Source organism: Camellia sinensis, chromosome 7 (genome assembly GCF_055761805.1).
Source record: "Camellia sinensis isolate YWXY chromosome 7, ASM5576180v1, whole genome shotgun sequence".
Classification (NCBI taxonomy): domain Eukaryota; kingdom Viridiplantae; phylum Streptophyta; class Magnoliopsida; order Ericales; family Theaceae; genus Camellia; species Camellia sinensis.
This window is the reverse complement of record NC_138967.1, coordinates 89,273,187-89,286,172: the sequence shown is the minus strand read 5'-3', so window position 1 is coordinate 89,286,172 and position 12,986 is coordinate 89,273,187. Positions and strand designations below refer to the sequence as shown.

Here is a 12,986-nt window from a genome sequence, read left to right as displayed (position 1 = left end):
TACCAAGGAAGGGACTGGGGGATGTGATGATTGATCTCAGGTTATTTTTTGGCTATGTATCGGTTTGATGTTGTGGGGCTACTGTTGTCACTTCAACTCACAAGACTGTTGCTTATGGTTACTGATCGTGCTAGCTTCATGTGACTCTGTCGGGATTTCTCATGGATATATTTTTTCCTCTGTCATGGCTTTTGTTGAGTGGCCAGGATGTCACGGCTGTGAGGAGTGGGATGCTTACTGGATTCCATGTGTTGATTTACGGTAGAGACTGGGGGCGAATGGGGTTGGTTATCATTTTTGATTTGTCTTAAGGGTTTTTTTTTTTTTTGGGTGAATAAGAAATAATATAAAACAGAAAGATTTACAAAAATACAAGGGGCATACCCCAGGCCCTAACAACAGAAGACAACACAAGCCTCAGCCCACAGGCACCGAAGCCCAAAGAAACACTAACAAAAAACCTAAACCAAACCTAAGAGCTACATCCGAAAATTAGGAGAGCCAAAAGAAAAACGTTGCCAAGCAGATTGTACAAAGGCCATATCCTATGATGAATAGGGACCTTGTACAAAGGACAAACTAGCAACCAACAAGCACCATTACAACAGTCCAAAAACTCCCTACACAACCCGTAGGGGATGGGCACCAACACACCCACACGCCTCCCTACACAACCCGTAGGGATAGGCACCTGTAACAAAATAAATGTAATACAAAAATTGTAACTCAAGCAAGCCGAAGTGATGTACCAAGAGGGGCCCATCCTACCAAATTGCTCAAGAAACCTGCTACACAAGATACACAAATACACATGAAACCTCCTACACAACCCGTAGGAATAGGCAAGCTGCAAACTACAACTATGAACAAATAAAAATAAAAGTAAAGACCACTGATTTGCTCTCATTTGTAGCATAGCAAGGCACTTGAAGCAGCCATCACTATGGTACATACACACCCTGCCAACAGCCATCCAAATCTGAATAGCAATCAGCCACCACTCCTTCACAGCAGGAGAGAAATAAAAGAAATAAAGATAGCTAATAAACCCACTGAAATGCCTAGGCAAGGCGCTACTAGCAGCCACCACTCCTTGTTGTGGTTTTTAAGTTTTTTGGTGTTTGTTTGTATCTTTGCCCATATATCCATCCCAAGTTTCTGTCTATTATCTCTGATGGTAGGGGTTACTTGGGGACAAAAGGATATATGGGCAAAGTTGGGTTATTTTGTTTTTTTCTGTTGTTCTTGTGTTTCTCCCCCAATCTTAGGGGTGCAGTGGTAGGTTATGTTGGTTATGTATTCGTTTATTTATTTGTTGTTGGGTATGCCTGGGGTATGCCCCTTGTAAACTTGTAAATTTCATTGTCTTTATTTTATGACTTACTTACCCAAAAAGTAAGATCTCCCATCACTCGGCCCACATATATCGTGCTCTCTCATTCCAGCCAGCTGAACAATGTACTTGAGAATTCCATAAACCTGCACAAAATATATATAATATATAGTACATGTTAGGCTAAAATATATGTACTTCCTCCCCCCACTCAACCCACATTTACAATAGCATCTGTACTGGCTCACATCCCTCAACCCTCCCTTCATAGGCTCCAGATTTTGTAAACATTTGGGATCCATAATAGCTGATAGAATCTGAGAATAAAACCATCTGCAAAACAGCACCATTTGTTAGGCAAAACACTCCTTATCTGCTCACCATCATTCAACCCTCAATGTAGGATAATTTACACCACTCAAATTCCTTTCAGCTGCAGCAGTTTGGGACTGCAACAGGATTTTAGAAGGCAGGTTCCATTGTTCCAAATACCAATTGTCACCTGCATAAGCTTTCACATTTTCCATAGAAAGGAGTCTACCCCTAACCATTTGGATGATAGAGTTAGTGACAACCTCTTCAGGTTTGAAAACCTTACTAAAGATTCTTCTATTTCTCTCCATCCAAATGTGGTAGATAGTGCAGAGAAAAGAGAGTTTCATAATCACAGATTTCAGAGAATTACCATTGATGGATTTAGTAGCAAACTCAACAAGTTCCAACCAGGGCAAAGAAGGCCAATGGGAATTACATTTAGCTTGGATAACAGCCCAAATCCTGGAGGAGTAGAGACACCCAAAGAATAGATGGGAGTGGTTCTCCTCAGGAGCACAACATAAAGGGCAGCTAGGGCTCGTAAGAAGACCAAAGATTTGGAGCCTATCCCTAGTGTTAAGTCTCTCATGGATAGCCAGCCACACAATGAAACTAACCCTAGGGATAACAGGGGGACCCCAAATGAGATTAGACCAAGTAACCTTTGGGCCCTTGTCCCTCCAACATTCCCAAGCAGAGTGAATAGAAAAAGAGCCATCAGCAGTCAAACTCCACACAGGAATATCAGGGGAATCAAGGGAAGGTTTAAGAGAAGGAGGAGTGGCAGCAATCCATTCCTGTATCTCCCAAGAGTTAGGAAAAGGCCAATTCCAAGAATCATTTGAGATAATTGAACTAACCTTAGAACTGTCAGGAAGGTTGGTATCATACAAAATCCTAGGACCATACCGAAGCAAAAGCGAACCAAAGGGGTGCCAGTTATCATGCCAGAGGAACACATTTTCACCATTACCAATTTTGAATTTGATAATAGGGAAAATTAAATCCCTAAGCGACAAAAGTTTCCTCCAAACCAAGGAGGGATCACTGGGCACCTTAATACCCCAAAAAGTCTTACCCTTAAGTAAGTAGGACTTAACCCATTGACACCACATTGAACATTCCCCACCCGAAAACAAATACCAAACATGTTTGGCTATAGCCGCTTTATTCCAAACCTCCATATCCTTAAAACCAAGCCCACCCTTAGTTTTTTTTTTTTTTTTTGCAAATGTGCTTCCAAGCAATTTTAGCACTATGCTTTTTCAGCTCCGTCCCAGACCAAAGGAAAGATCTGAGAAGATTTTCAATGTCGCGGATAACCCTCTTAGGGAGAATAAAAATAGAAGACCAATAAACTTGCATCGAGAAAAGAATAGACTGGATGAGTTGGGCTCTTCCAGCATAAGATAGCAATTTATTGGTCCAGCTTTTAATCTTTTTAGTCATCCTATCAACCAAGGTTTGGCAATCAGACGCTCTAAGCTTAGTGGTAATCAAAGGCACACCCAAATATTTCACAGGGAGGGAGCCCTCAGTGAATTTGGCAATGTGCAAAATATTAGCTTTAAGCTCACTACTACACCCGGAAAAATAAATATTACTCTTATTAGGATTAGGAGTGAGACCGGACAAGTTCCTAAATTCCTCCAAACCTTGCATGATGAGATTAACAGTCCCCGGATCCCCTCTACAGAAGATCATAAGGTCATCAGCAAAACACAGATTAACAATTTTAGTCTTCTCACATCTCCAATGGAACTTAAAAAGAGGGTTTCTAGATTTTTCAGCAAGAATTCTAGCCAAAACCTCCATAGCCAACATAAAAAGATAAGGGGACATAGGGTCTCCTTGCCTAAGCCCCTAGCCCCTTTAAAGTACCCATGAAGACTACCATTTATGCAAATGGAAAAAGAAGGACTAGTCATACAAGCTTTGATCCAATTTATCATGCAAGGAGGAAAGTCCATAGCAGTGAGGATATCAATAATAAACTCCCATCTCACAGTATCGTAGGCTTTCATGATGTCCACTTTCATAGCGCACTTCGGAGTTTTGGAACTCCGGTGGTAACCCCTCATAATCTCTTGGGACAGAAAGATGTTGTCCGAGATTCTTCTACCCTGGACAAAAGCAAATTGCACAGGATCAATCAGATCAGGAAGCACCAATTTGACTCTGTTAGCTATTATCTTGGCAATGCATTTGTAGATGGTGTTGCAGCAAGAAATAGGCCTATAGTCACCAACATTCATAGGATTAGGAATTTTAGGAATAAGAGCAATGATGGTGCTATTGATCTCCGAAAAGAGTTTACCAGAGTCAAAAAATGACTTAATGGCAAGAGTAACCTCCTTCCCAACAATATCCCACGAGCTTTTGAAGAAACCAGCTAAATACCCATCAGGGCCAGGAGCTTTATTGGCTTTGAGAGACCAAAAAACCTCCTTGATTTCAACATCCGAAATAGGTTTAGCCAAAAGAGTCGATTGGGAATTGGAAACCTTTTTATTCACCAACGATTTGATGCGCTCAAGACCATTGTACTCCCCCAAGATAGGGGCACCAAATAGCTTGGTATAGAACTGGACAAAAGTATCATGAATATCAGAATTCTTAGTGGACCTAGTACCATCCTCCATAACCACACTCATGATTTTACCTCTATTAATATTACTCTTAACAGACCTAAAAAAGAAGCTGCTATTCCTATCCCCTAGACCAAACCATTGGACTCTGGATTTTTGAAAAGCAAGGCACTCTTCCAAATTGCTAAGCTCAATGTATCTTTTCAACTCCTCTCTCTCCACAGAGCCCACAGTTCAAAGGATCCTTATCAAGCTTAATTTGAGCAAGATCCAAACTAGCCTTAGAGATAAGGACAGTGGATAGATCACTAAAGTCTTTTTTATTTAGAAGCTTAAGACTGACTTTGAGTTGTCTCAGCTTCTGACAAATTCCGAACATAGGGACACCACGAATATATTGAGACCAGGTATTAGAAACAGTACTAAGAAAATCTGGGTGTTGAGACCAGAAGTCAAAGTATTTGAAAGGTTTCTTAAAGGAGCTACTGTTAACACTGATGTTGACCACAACAGATGAGTGATCAGAAATACCAGCCGGGAGAAAAGTAGCCGTAGACTCAGGAAACTTATCCAGCCAGGCCTCATTAACCAGGACTCTGTCAATCTTGGTCGCTATGAAAGCTCCCTCACTCCTTTTATTAGCCCATGTGAATTGGCATCCACCATAAGATAGATCAGCCAATTCAGATGCGTTAATATAAGTATTAAACTCCTCATTTTCAGAAGTCCAGGTAGGAGAAACCCCAATTTTTTCCTGTTGGTATCTTATAGCATTAAAATCACCCAAAAAAATACAAGGAACTTTAGATTTAGCACGGGAGATATTAAACATTGTATCAAAGAATACTTTCCTCAAAGTGTGCTTATTTGCAGCATAGACAAAAACAGCAAAAAAATATTCATTTGTAGCCAAGTCAAGGATTTTACACAAAATATGCTGATTTGACATGGAAATCAGTTGAAGATCACAAAAATCATTGTTCCAGCACACCCAGACTCTCCCAGTTTCAGTTGGTTGTGAATTGGAGAGCATAGACCATTTACCAAAGCATTTTTCACAAATTTTCCTCTCATTGGTTTGCTTTATTTTAGTTTCCAAAATTCCCATGACATGAAAATTTTCTTTAGACACAAAACTCTTAACTTCTTTTTGTTTAGAGGGATCATTCAATCCTCTAACATTCCATGAAGCAATTTTAACAGTCATTGGGATACAAAAAGGAGAGATGACAAAAAAACCACAACCAACTGAAACTAGTTACTTCTTCTTCTTCCTCTGGCTGCTGCTGCCTTTGCCAGAGGACTTGTTCTTTATATACTGGTTTACCTGAGCTACAGTAGGTGACTTCTTTACCTCCTTCAGAGCTAACTCTAACATTTCAGCAGCATTAGGTATAACTAGCTCTGTAATCTCGAAAATCTTCTTTTGAAATCTATCCACATCACTGCTGTCAGAACTTACTTCTTCCATAGAGGAGCTCTTCTCGGCCGGATCCTCCTGTATCACTTGAGTATGAGCTGAAGCAGCCAAAGGCTCTACAACTGAAGTAGGTATTGGCTCCGTAATTTCAGGGGACTCCACCACTTCAGGTATAGTCTCTAACTCAGGATCCCCCACCTTCCTTTTACCCTTCGCTTGAACAGTGGTCCAACCTTCTTCCTGAGGATTAACATTCTCTTCGGTTACCTTCTGCAAGGAAATCAACTGGGCCACTTGTTTGGAAACACACTTCTCAGTACTATGTCCAAAGATCTGACAGTGTTGACAAACAGAAGGCAGTCCCTGATATTCAGCTTTAATTAAGACAGCATCATCACCACACCTGATTTGGAAGTAAGAGAGCAGCTTTGATGTAGCTTCTATCTCCACACAGATTCTAGCAAAGGCCACTCTACTACCTCGAGCCGTAAGCTGATCCATAAAGAGGGGGTTACCAATTGCACTAGCAATCCTGCTTAAACCATCAGGGTCCCAGTATTCCAGGGGGACATTAAAAAATTTCACCCAAACTGGGATTTTAGTGGATTTCTCCTTGGCAAGCTTCATCATTCTCTTTCATTGTTTCAAGATGAGGAGATAACCCCCAATATACCATGGGCCTCCCTCTAGAACGTCTCTACAGCACTCAGGGGTATCAAATATGAAGAACATGAAGCCATCCCCATTTGTGAGAACTTCCTTAAGGCCCTTAGCCTTCCACATCCCAAACGCACTATTCCGAAGATAATTATACCCAACTCCTTTATCAATAAAATAGCCAACGAGACAGGAATCCCATTTCTCCAAAGGATCAAGTCTTGCTGGCATTTCTACCACAATACTATCTTCTACAGCAGTTGGAGGGACATACCTGAGCTTGATGTTTGATCGAGTAGATGCAGCAGTAACATTGGCCCATGATCGGTTTCCTTGGTCCATTTTGCTCTACTGTTCTGCTACCACTAGAGCCCCCGCGACCTCCTCTCCCACTCCGATAACTGCTTTCCCCCCTACCACCACCCCCGTGAATGGACTCTCCAAGAGGAATCTGGGTTTCAGAGATAGGAGCCATATTAGGATCACTCAGAGCAAAACTATTCTTGGTTCCCCCCCTGTTACGCGCGATCTCCAGGCTATCGGGGAGATTCAGGAAGCTATTATTCTCTTCCTCGACGATTTCAGACCAACTCGTGCCAATCTCATTACCAATCGGCGTAGATGGTTCTTGACCACGACCTGGGAACATCGGAGCCTTCATTTTATCCAAGCTCTGCACAACATCCTTAGATCCGTCATCGATTGGGGATTTAGATAGGTCTGATCCCACTATTTCTGATAACGGAGCCGAAACACCCATTACTTCAGAACGATTTGCCTCAACATTGACTACCACTTCCTGGTTATGAGCCTCCACACTGGGCAGATCTACCATCGGAGAACCAACACTGCGATCTACGGTTGAAGCACGCTCGCCACTAGGTGTAGAAAGGTCTGCTTCAGAAGCCATCAAGTCGTCACACAAGGTCGTAAAACGATTCTTAGTAAACCCTAGATTCCGATCGACCAGACCAGATATCTTTACAGACTCACCCTTAGCATTTTCCCCCACCTTTCTATCATTAATGGTAGCCTTTACTCTAGACATCGGCAATCAATGAGATATTGAACCCTAGAAAACAAGAGTTTTCTAGAGAGATGTCAGAGCTTCTCTCACTAACCCATGCCAAACCAGGGTACCTAAAGAATAAAGCATAAAAAGATTGCAAATTGCCCATATATTCATTTTTTATTCCCAAGTAACCTCTACAATCCAGAATAATAGATGAAAACTTGGGAAAGAATATATGGGCAAGATTCAAAAATTTACGACGTCAGCTCATACCCATGGTTGAACAACAATAGAACCGAATTTTTTTAAAGGGCAACTAGCCCAGCAATTAAGCTACACAAAAGCCCCACCACCAAAAAGTTGAATAGTGGATGGGCCCCACTTCAACCACAAAACCAAAACCATTAGCTGGTTTTTACACGAGGTAATGGGCAAAAAGCCCACACGTGCCCAAAACCCGTGGGTCCCCCACATAACCAATTACCAAAAATGAGATCCACCCCTGCTCCACGTGCAACCCGTAACTTCAACAAAGTTTACTTAGTCAACCTCTTCAGGAAATATTTTTCCCTCCTAAAGTTGGAGCCAAAAACTCAAATAACACACAGGGCCCACTTTGCACCCATGTGCATCCAGGAATACTCATGAAAACATAGCCTATAGATAGACTTGCCTGGGCGGGAAAATATCACCCGCGTGTATACACTTCCCCATGCACCAACGCCCTCAACCAGCTAGCATATGCAAGAAAAGACCCACGCCTCCCACCTACCCATTTCAGGTTGCCCAGAAGTTGAACCACATGCATACAGAGCGTGTATTGCACCTCAACATAAAGCTGCTCGTTGGTATACTCAGGTGACGAAGACAAGTCCAAGACCAAAGCACTGTCATCGGAAAATCAGCACCGGATCACCTAGTACCCGTCAACCTTGCGCTAGAACGGAAAGCAACAGCACCGCTAGGCCACAACTATGCATGGCAGAAACCGACCTAGAACCACCGACTTGAGTCTCCATATTAACCAGCTTGGACACCCAGAGCAAACGAACCAGGATACACTGACCTCACCTGAGGTGTCAAGGACACACTACCGGGGACGCATCCGTGTCCATACCATAGCAACACACCAGCGACACACGATCACACCAACGACATGCTACCAACCTGCGACTATCACCATCCACCTTAGAACCAAAGGAACAAAGCTTCCACCTAGAGACATGCAACAGCAGACCACCAAGCATTCTCTCTCATAACACCATGGACACAGCACCGGATTAACACCCAATGAACTAGCGTCTGAACTACGTCGGCAAGCTATCAACACCGACACTAAACCGGATTTATAGGACACCACCAAACAGAGCAGACAAACATCGAACTCTATTCACCATAGCTAGATAAAACAAACCCAGCAGTAGCAAACAGAATAACAGACCCAAACTATAAACCAGCAATGACCCACCAAAAACATTACAAACCTCCTAAATCTGGACAAATATAAGAACAGATTCAGCAATAACACCTAGCACCATCCAAACCAGACAAAAAATCTGATAAGGGACCCTCACACTCCATGGGTAACAACGGAGGGAGCTTTCTCTCTCTAGAATCTAGAGAGGGAAGCTCTCACCTAATCCCCACCTCTTCCAAATTCTCTTTTGAGAAACATTATTCTTGAGAGCTTACTTACCCAAAAAAAAAAATTCTTGAGAGCTAGAAGAGAAAGTTAGAGAAATAGATGAAGAAATCGAAAGAAAATCAAAGGGAATACAAATTCATCGTTTTGGACTTCAGAATTGAACACTTAGATGATTTAGAATACCTTAAATGAGGTCCTTAAGTTAAACTAATATCGTTAAGCTACAATTACTCAGAAAATTATCTTTCTTGAAGACCAAAAAAGCTTAGCCTATGTTAAACTTGGCCACTTAAGCTAATGAAACAATTAGTGGCCTAAGCTAATTAATTCCTACAACAAAATGGAGAAGGGAGTAGGTGAAGCACGAAGAAACTTAGGGAGAAACATTTGGCTTGTTTGGATTGCTTTTGGAAGAGAAAGTTAGAGAACGAAAAGGGAAATTGGAAGAATGTACAAGGGAATTCAAATTCAACTATTTGGACTTTAGAATTGAACACTTGCATCGTTTAGAAAAGCATAAATGTGGTGCTTACGTCATGCTAATACCGCTATTCCATATTTCCTTAGAAAATTTGCTTTTTTGGAGGATGAGCAAGGTCAGCTTGAGTTAAGCTTGGCTACTTAATTGAGCATTTATGTCATTTAGAAAAGATTAAATTAGGTGCTTATATTAAACTAATACCGTTAACCTGCATTTACTTAGAAAGTTCGCTTTCTCGAAAGCTAAGCAAGGTCAGTTTCAGTTAAACTTGGCCACTTAAGCTAATGAAATCGGGAAGGACGGAGAAGGACGGAGAAAGTTGGACAGAAACGTTCTTCTTCAGAGGTAGAAGAGAAAGTTAGAGAAAAGAAAGAGAAATAAGAAAAAAAATCGAAGGGAACTCATATTCATCCTGTTAACCATGAGTACAAAGGGGAAGAAAGTAGAGCCTTCTCTCTCTAGGATTCTAGAGAAAGAAAGCTCCCCCCAGAGTGAAAATGGAGCACTGTTCCGATTATCTCCCTCATGCTTGAGGGAGGAAGTGTTCTGTGTGAGTTACCAGGCCAGTACAATCTTCTCGGCTGGTCGTGTTATCTATAGTGTGAGTTTGTGAGCTCGAGTTATGATGCTGTTCCTGTGCATCACTTGTTACGGCCATATATTATTCAAATATTGGTTGGCTTGTTATTCTATTTATGTTTGTTTTTTTCTTCCATCTTGGGTTCTTCAAGTTGGGAAGATCTGATCATGTTGGGAAGTTGCTGTATCCGATCTTCTACGAAGCCGGAGTATGTTCTTGTTAGTATCCATCCATGGCAGCGTTTCGGCACTGTGTGGTGTGGGGCTGGCTTTCGTGAGGAGGGCTTCACGTAGTATGGTGTTCACGGGTGGTGTTCCGGCCTGAGTTCACCATTGCTGTTTTGGGTTTCCCGGTGATTTATATGCCGATGTTGGGTTACGGAGCCATTGTTACAGTAGTGATCTGCTGTAGCTTTTTAGCTCGTTGATCTCGTGAGCTACGGGTGGTAAATTTTTTTGCTGCTGTCGCGGGTGAGGAGGTTCCTTCTTTTTGGTGGTGTGCTGGATTTTCCAGTTGTGGTAACCGTGTGCTGTTGCTGTGGCCAATGTTGTTTTGGGTTGGTTATATGCTACAACGACGGAAGGTGGTCCAGCTCCGTTGCAAATTCTATTCAGCCGGCCAACGCTGGTTGACGATGCCGTGAGCTGGTTGTGTTATACAGTGCTGGTATGTGATTTGATGCACTGTCGCTGCTGCTCATGGAGGAGTTAGTCGGGTGGTAAAGGGTTTGAGCACCACGCTCTTTGGTGCGAGTGACCACGGGTGTGGTGCCGTGTGAAAGTGGTCGGTGTGCAGACCTGTCTGTTCTCTAGGACACTGTGTTGCTTGTTGGGATGGGTAATTGTCTATTCATCTTTATATATATTATATTTATATATTCTATATATTGGTGGATAGTTGTATCCAGTGCATGTGCTGAGGTGGTGGGCTCCACGGTTTTTGCTATTGATTTGGGCTGGTGCAAGTTTGGCCGTGGGTTATTTTGTTGGTGGGCCACGTGTGGGCTTATTTAATATTGTAAATCTTTCAGACAACTCACTGTGGCCCACGTGTTTTTCTTTTTTATTGGGTTTGGCTGGTGGATTTGTTAAGGCCCAAACCGTGGGTATGTTTTTGTGGGCCCCTTGTTTGACCCACGGGTTCACAATTTTGAGTAAGTGTGTTTTGTGTTGGTGCTTGCCGCAGTTTTCGGCGCACTTTTTCAGCCCATGTATTTTTGTTTAGCCACAATGCAGGGGACCTTTTGTAGTCGGTTATTTCATGATGATTGATCGTGTGATCCTCATGTGACTCGATACGAGGGTGGTTTCGAGCCATCTCCGCCAAGAGTGATTGGGGAGTCACTGCTATGGGGAATAGTGGTTCGATAACTAGCCGAGTTAGAGACTGGGAGATGAGCGGGAGGATAGCTACCGGTTTTCTGGTTGCTTCTTGTCTTCATGTGACCCATCCTAATTGATTATATTGCCACGCCTGACATGGAGTGATGGGGACACTGCCGTGGGGTTTGAGGCTTGTGATCTACCAAGGAAGGGACTGGGGGATGTGATGATTGCTCTCATGTTTTGATTGGCTATGTATTGGTTTGTTGTAGCGGGGCTATTGTTTTTCCACTAAACTTCTCAAGACCGTGGATTATGGTGATTGACTATGCAGGCTTCATGTGACTCAGCCAGGATCTTTCATGGGATAGATATTTTCCTTCGTTATGGCTTTGGTTGAGTGGCTAGGATGTCACGGCTATGAGAAGCGAGATGCTTATTGGATTCCATGCTTTCATCCGAGGTAGAGACTGGGAGCAAGCAGGGGCGGCTATCATTTTTCGATTGGTCTTGTTGGGGTTTTAGTTAGTTACATTTGTATTGAGTGTTTTCTGTTATGCTTTATACGTCTATGGTGTGTGTTTGTTTATTTGCCCATACATCCACCCCAAGTTTCCATCTATTATCTTTGATGATAGGGGTTACTTGGGGACAAAAAGGATATATGGGCAAAGTGGGGTTCTGTTTTTTATATTTATGTTTATGTTGTAGGATGTCCAGTGGTAGTTTTGTGATGTTTTTGTTCGTCTATTATTTGTTGTAGGGCGTACCTGGGGTATGCCCCTTGTAAACTTGTACATTTTACTGTCTTTATTTTATGACTTACTTACCCAAAAAAAAAAAAAAAAAAAAAAATATTCATCCTGTTCGACTTGACAATTGAACACTTAAGTGACTAAGAAAACCTTAAACGTGGTGCTTAAGTTAGACTAATATCGTTAAGCAACAATTACTCATAACATTCTCTTTCTTGGTGGCTAATAAGCAAGGTTAATTTGAGTTAAACTTGGCCACTTAAGCTAATGACACAATTAGTGGCCTACGCAAATTAGTTCATTAAAGAAAATAGAGAAGGATGTAGAGGGACGGAGAAAGTTACGGAGAAACCTTATTCTTGAGTGTTAGAAGAGAAAGTTTGAGGAAAAAAAAGAAGAAGAAAAAATAGGATGAAAATCAAAGGGAATTCAATTTCATCGTTTTGGACTTGAGAATTCAACACTTAGATGATTTAGAAAACCTTAAATGAGGTGATTAAGTTCAAATAATATCGTTAAGTTACAATTTATCAGAAAATTCTTTTTCTTGGAGGCTAAGTAAGCTTAGTTTGAGTTAAACTTGCCCACTTAAGAGAATGAAACAGTTAGTGGCCTAATCCACATAGTTCCCAGGACAAAATAGAGAAGGATGGAGAAAGTTACAGAGAAACATTATTCGTGTGAGCAAGAATAGAAAGTTAGCGAAAAGAAAAAGAAATAGGAAGAAATTCAAAAGAAATTCAAATACATCGTTTTGGACTTGAGAATTCAACACTTAGATGATTTAGAGAACCTTAAATGAGGTGATTAAGTTAAACTAAAATATTAAGCTACAATTAGTCCGGAAATTCTCTTTCTTGGAGGCTAAGCTAGGTTAG

General features: G+C 41.7%; 1 protein-coding gene across 1 annotated transcript; it reads right to left on the bottom strand.

Moving 5' to 3' along the window:
* Nucleotides 1–620: 620 nt before the first annotated feature.
* LOC145795933 (uncharacterized) lies at nucleotides 621–4,302 on the bottom strand. The gene is made up of 7 exons (XM_082880881.1): nucleotides 3,530–4,302; nucleotides 3,008–3,338; nucleotides 1,747–2,727; nucleotides 1,582–1,650; nucleotides 1,389–1,479; nucleotides 786–860; nucleotides 621–691 (listed from the first exon to the last, which is right to left on the bottom strand). Exons 1-7 carry the CDS (start codon nucleotides 4,300–4,302, stop codon nucleotides 621–623), a joined length of 2,391 nt encoding a protein of 796 aa, XP_082737007.1.
* Between the last annotated feature and the right edge of the window lie 8,684 nt (nucleotides 4,303–12,986).

Bases quoted from the DNA above. Each gene is read 5' to 3' on its own strand.
- LOC145795933 (XM_082880881.1), bottom strand. From the start codon at position 4,302: ATGAGTGTGGTTATGGAGGATGGTACTAGGTCCACTAAGAATTCTGAT. The intron at 1,480-1,581 runs GTGAGCCAGTAC...TATTTTGTGCAG, and splicing joins TGAAGGGAGGGTTGAGGGAT to GTTTATGGAATTCTCAAGTA. The intron at 861-1,388 runs GTAAGTAAGTCA...ATTTGTTCATAG, and splicing joins TGGGAGATCTTACTTTTTGG to TTGTAGTTTGCAGCTTGCCT.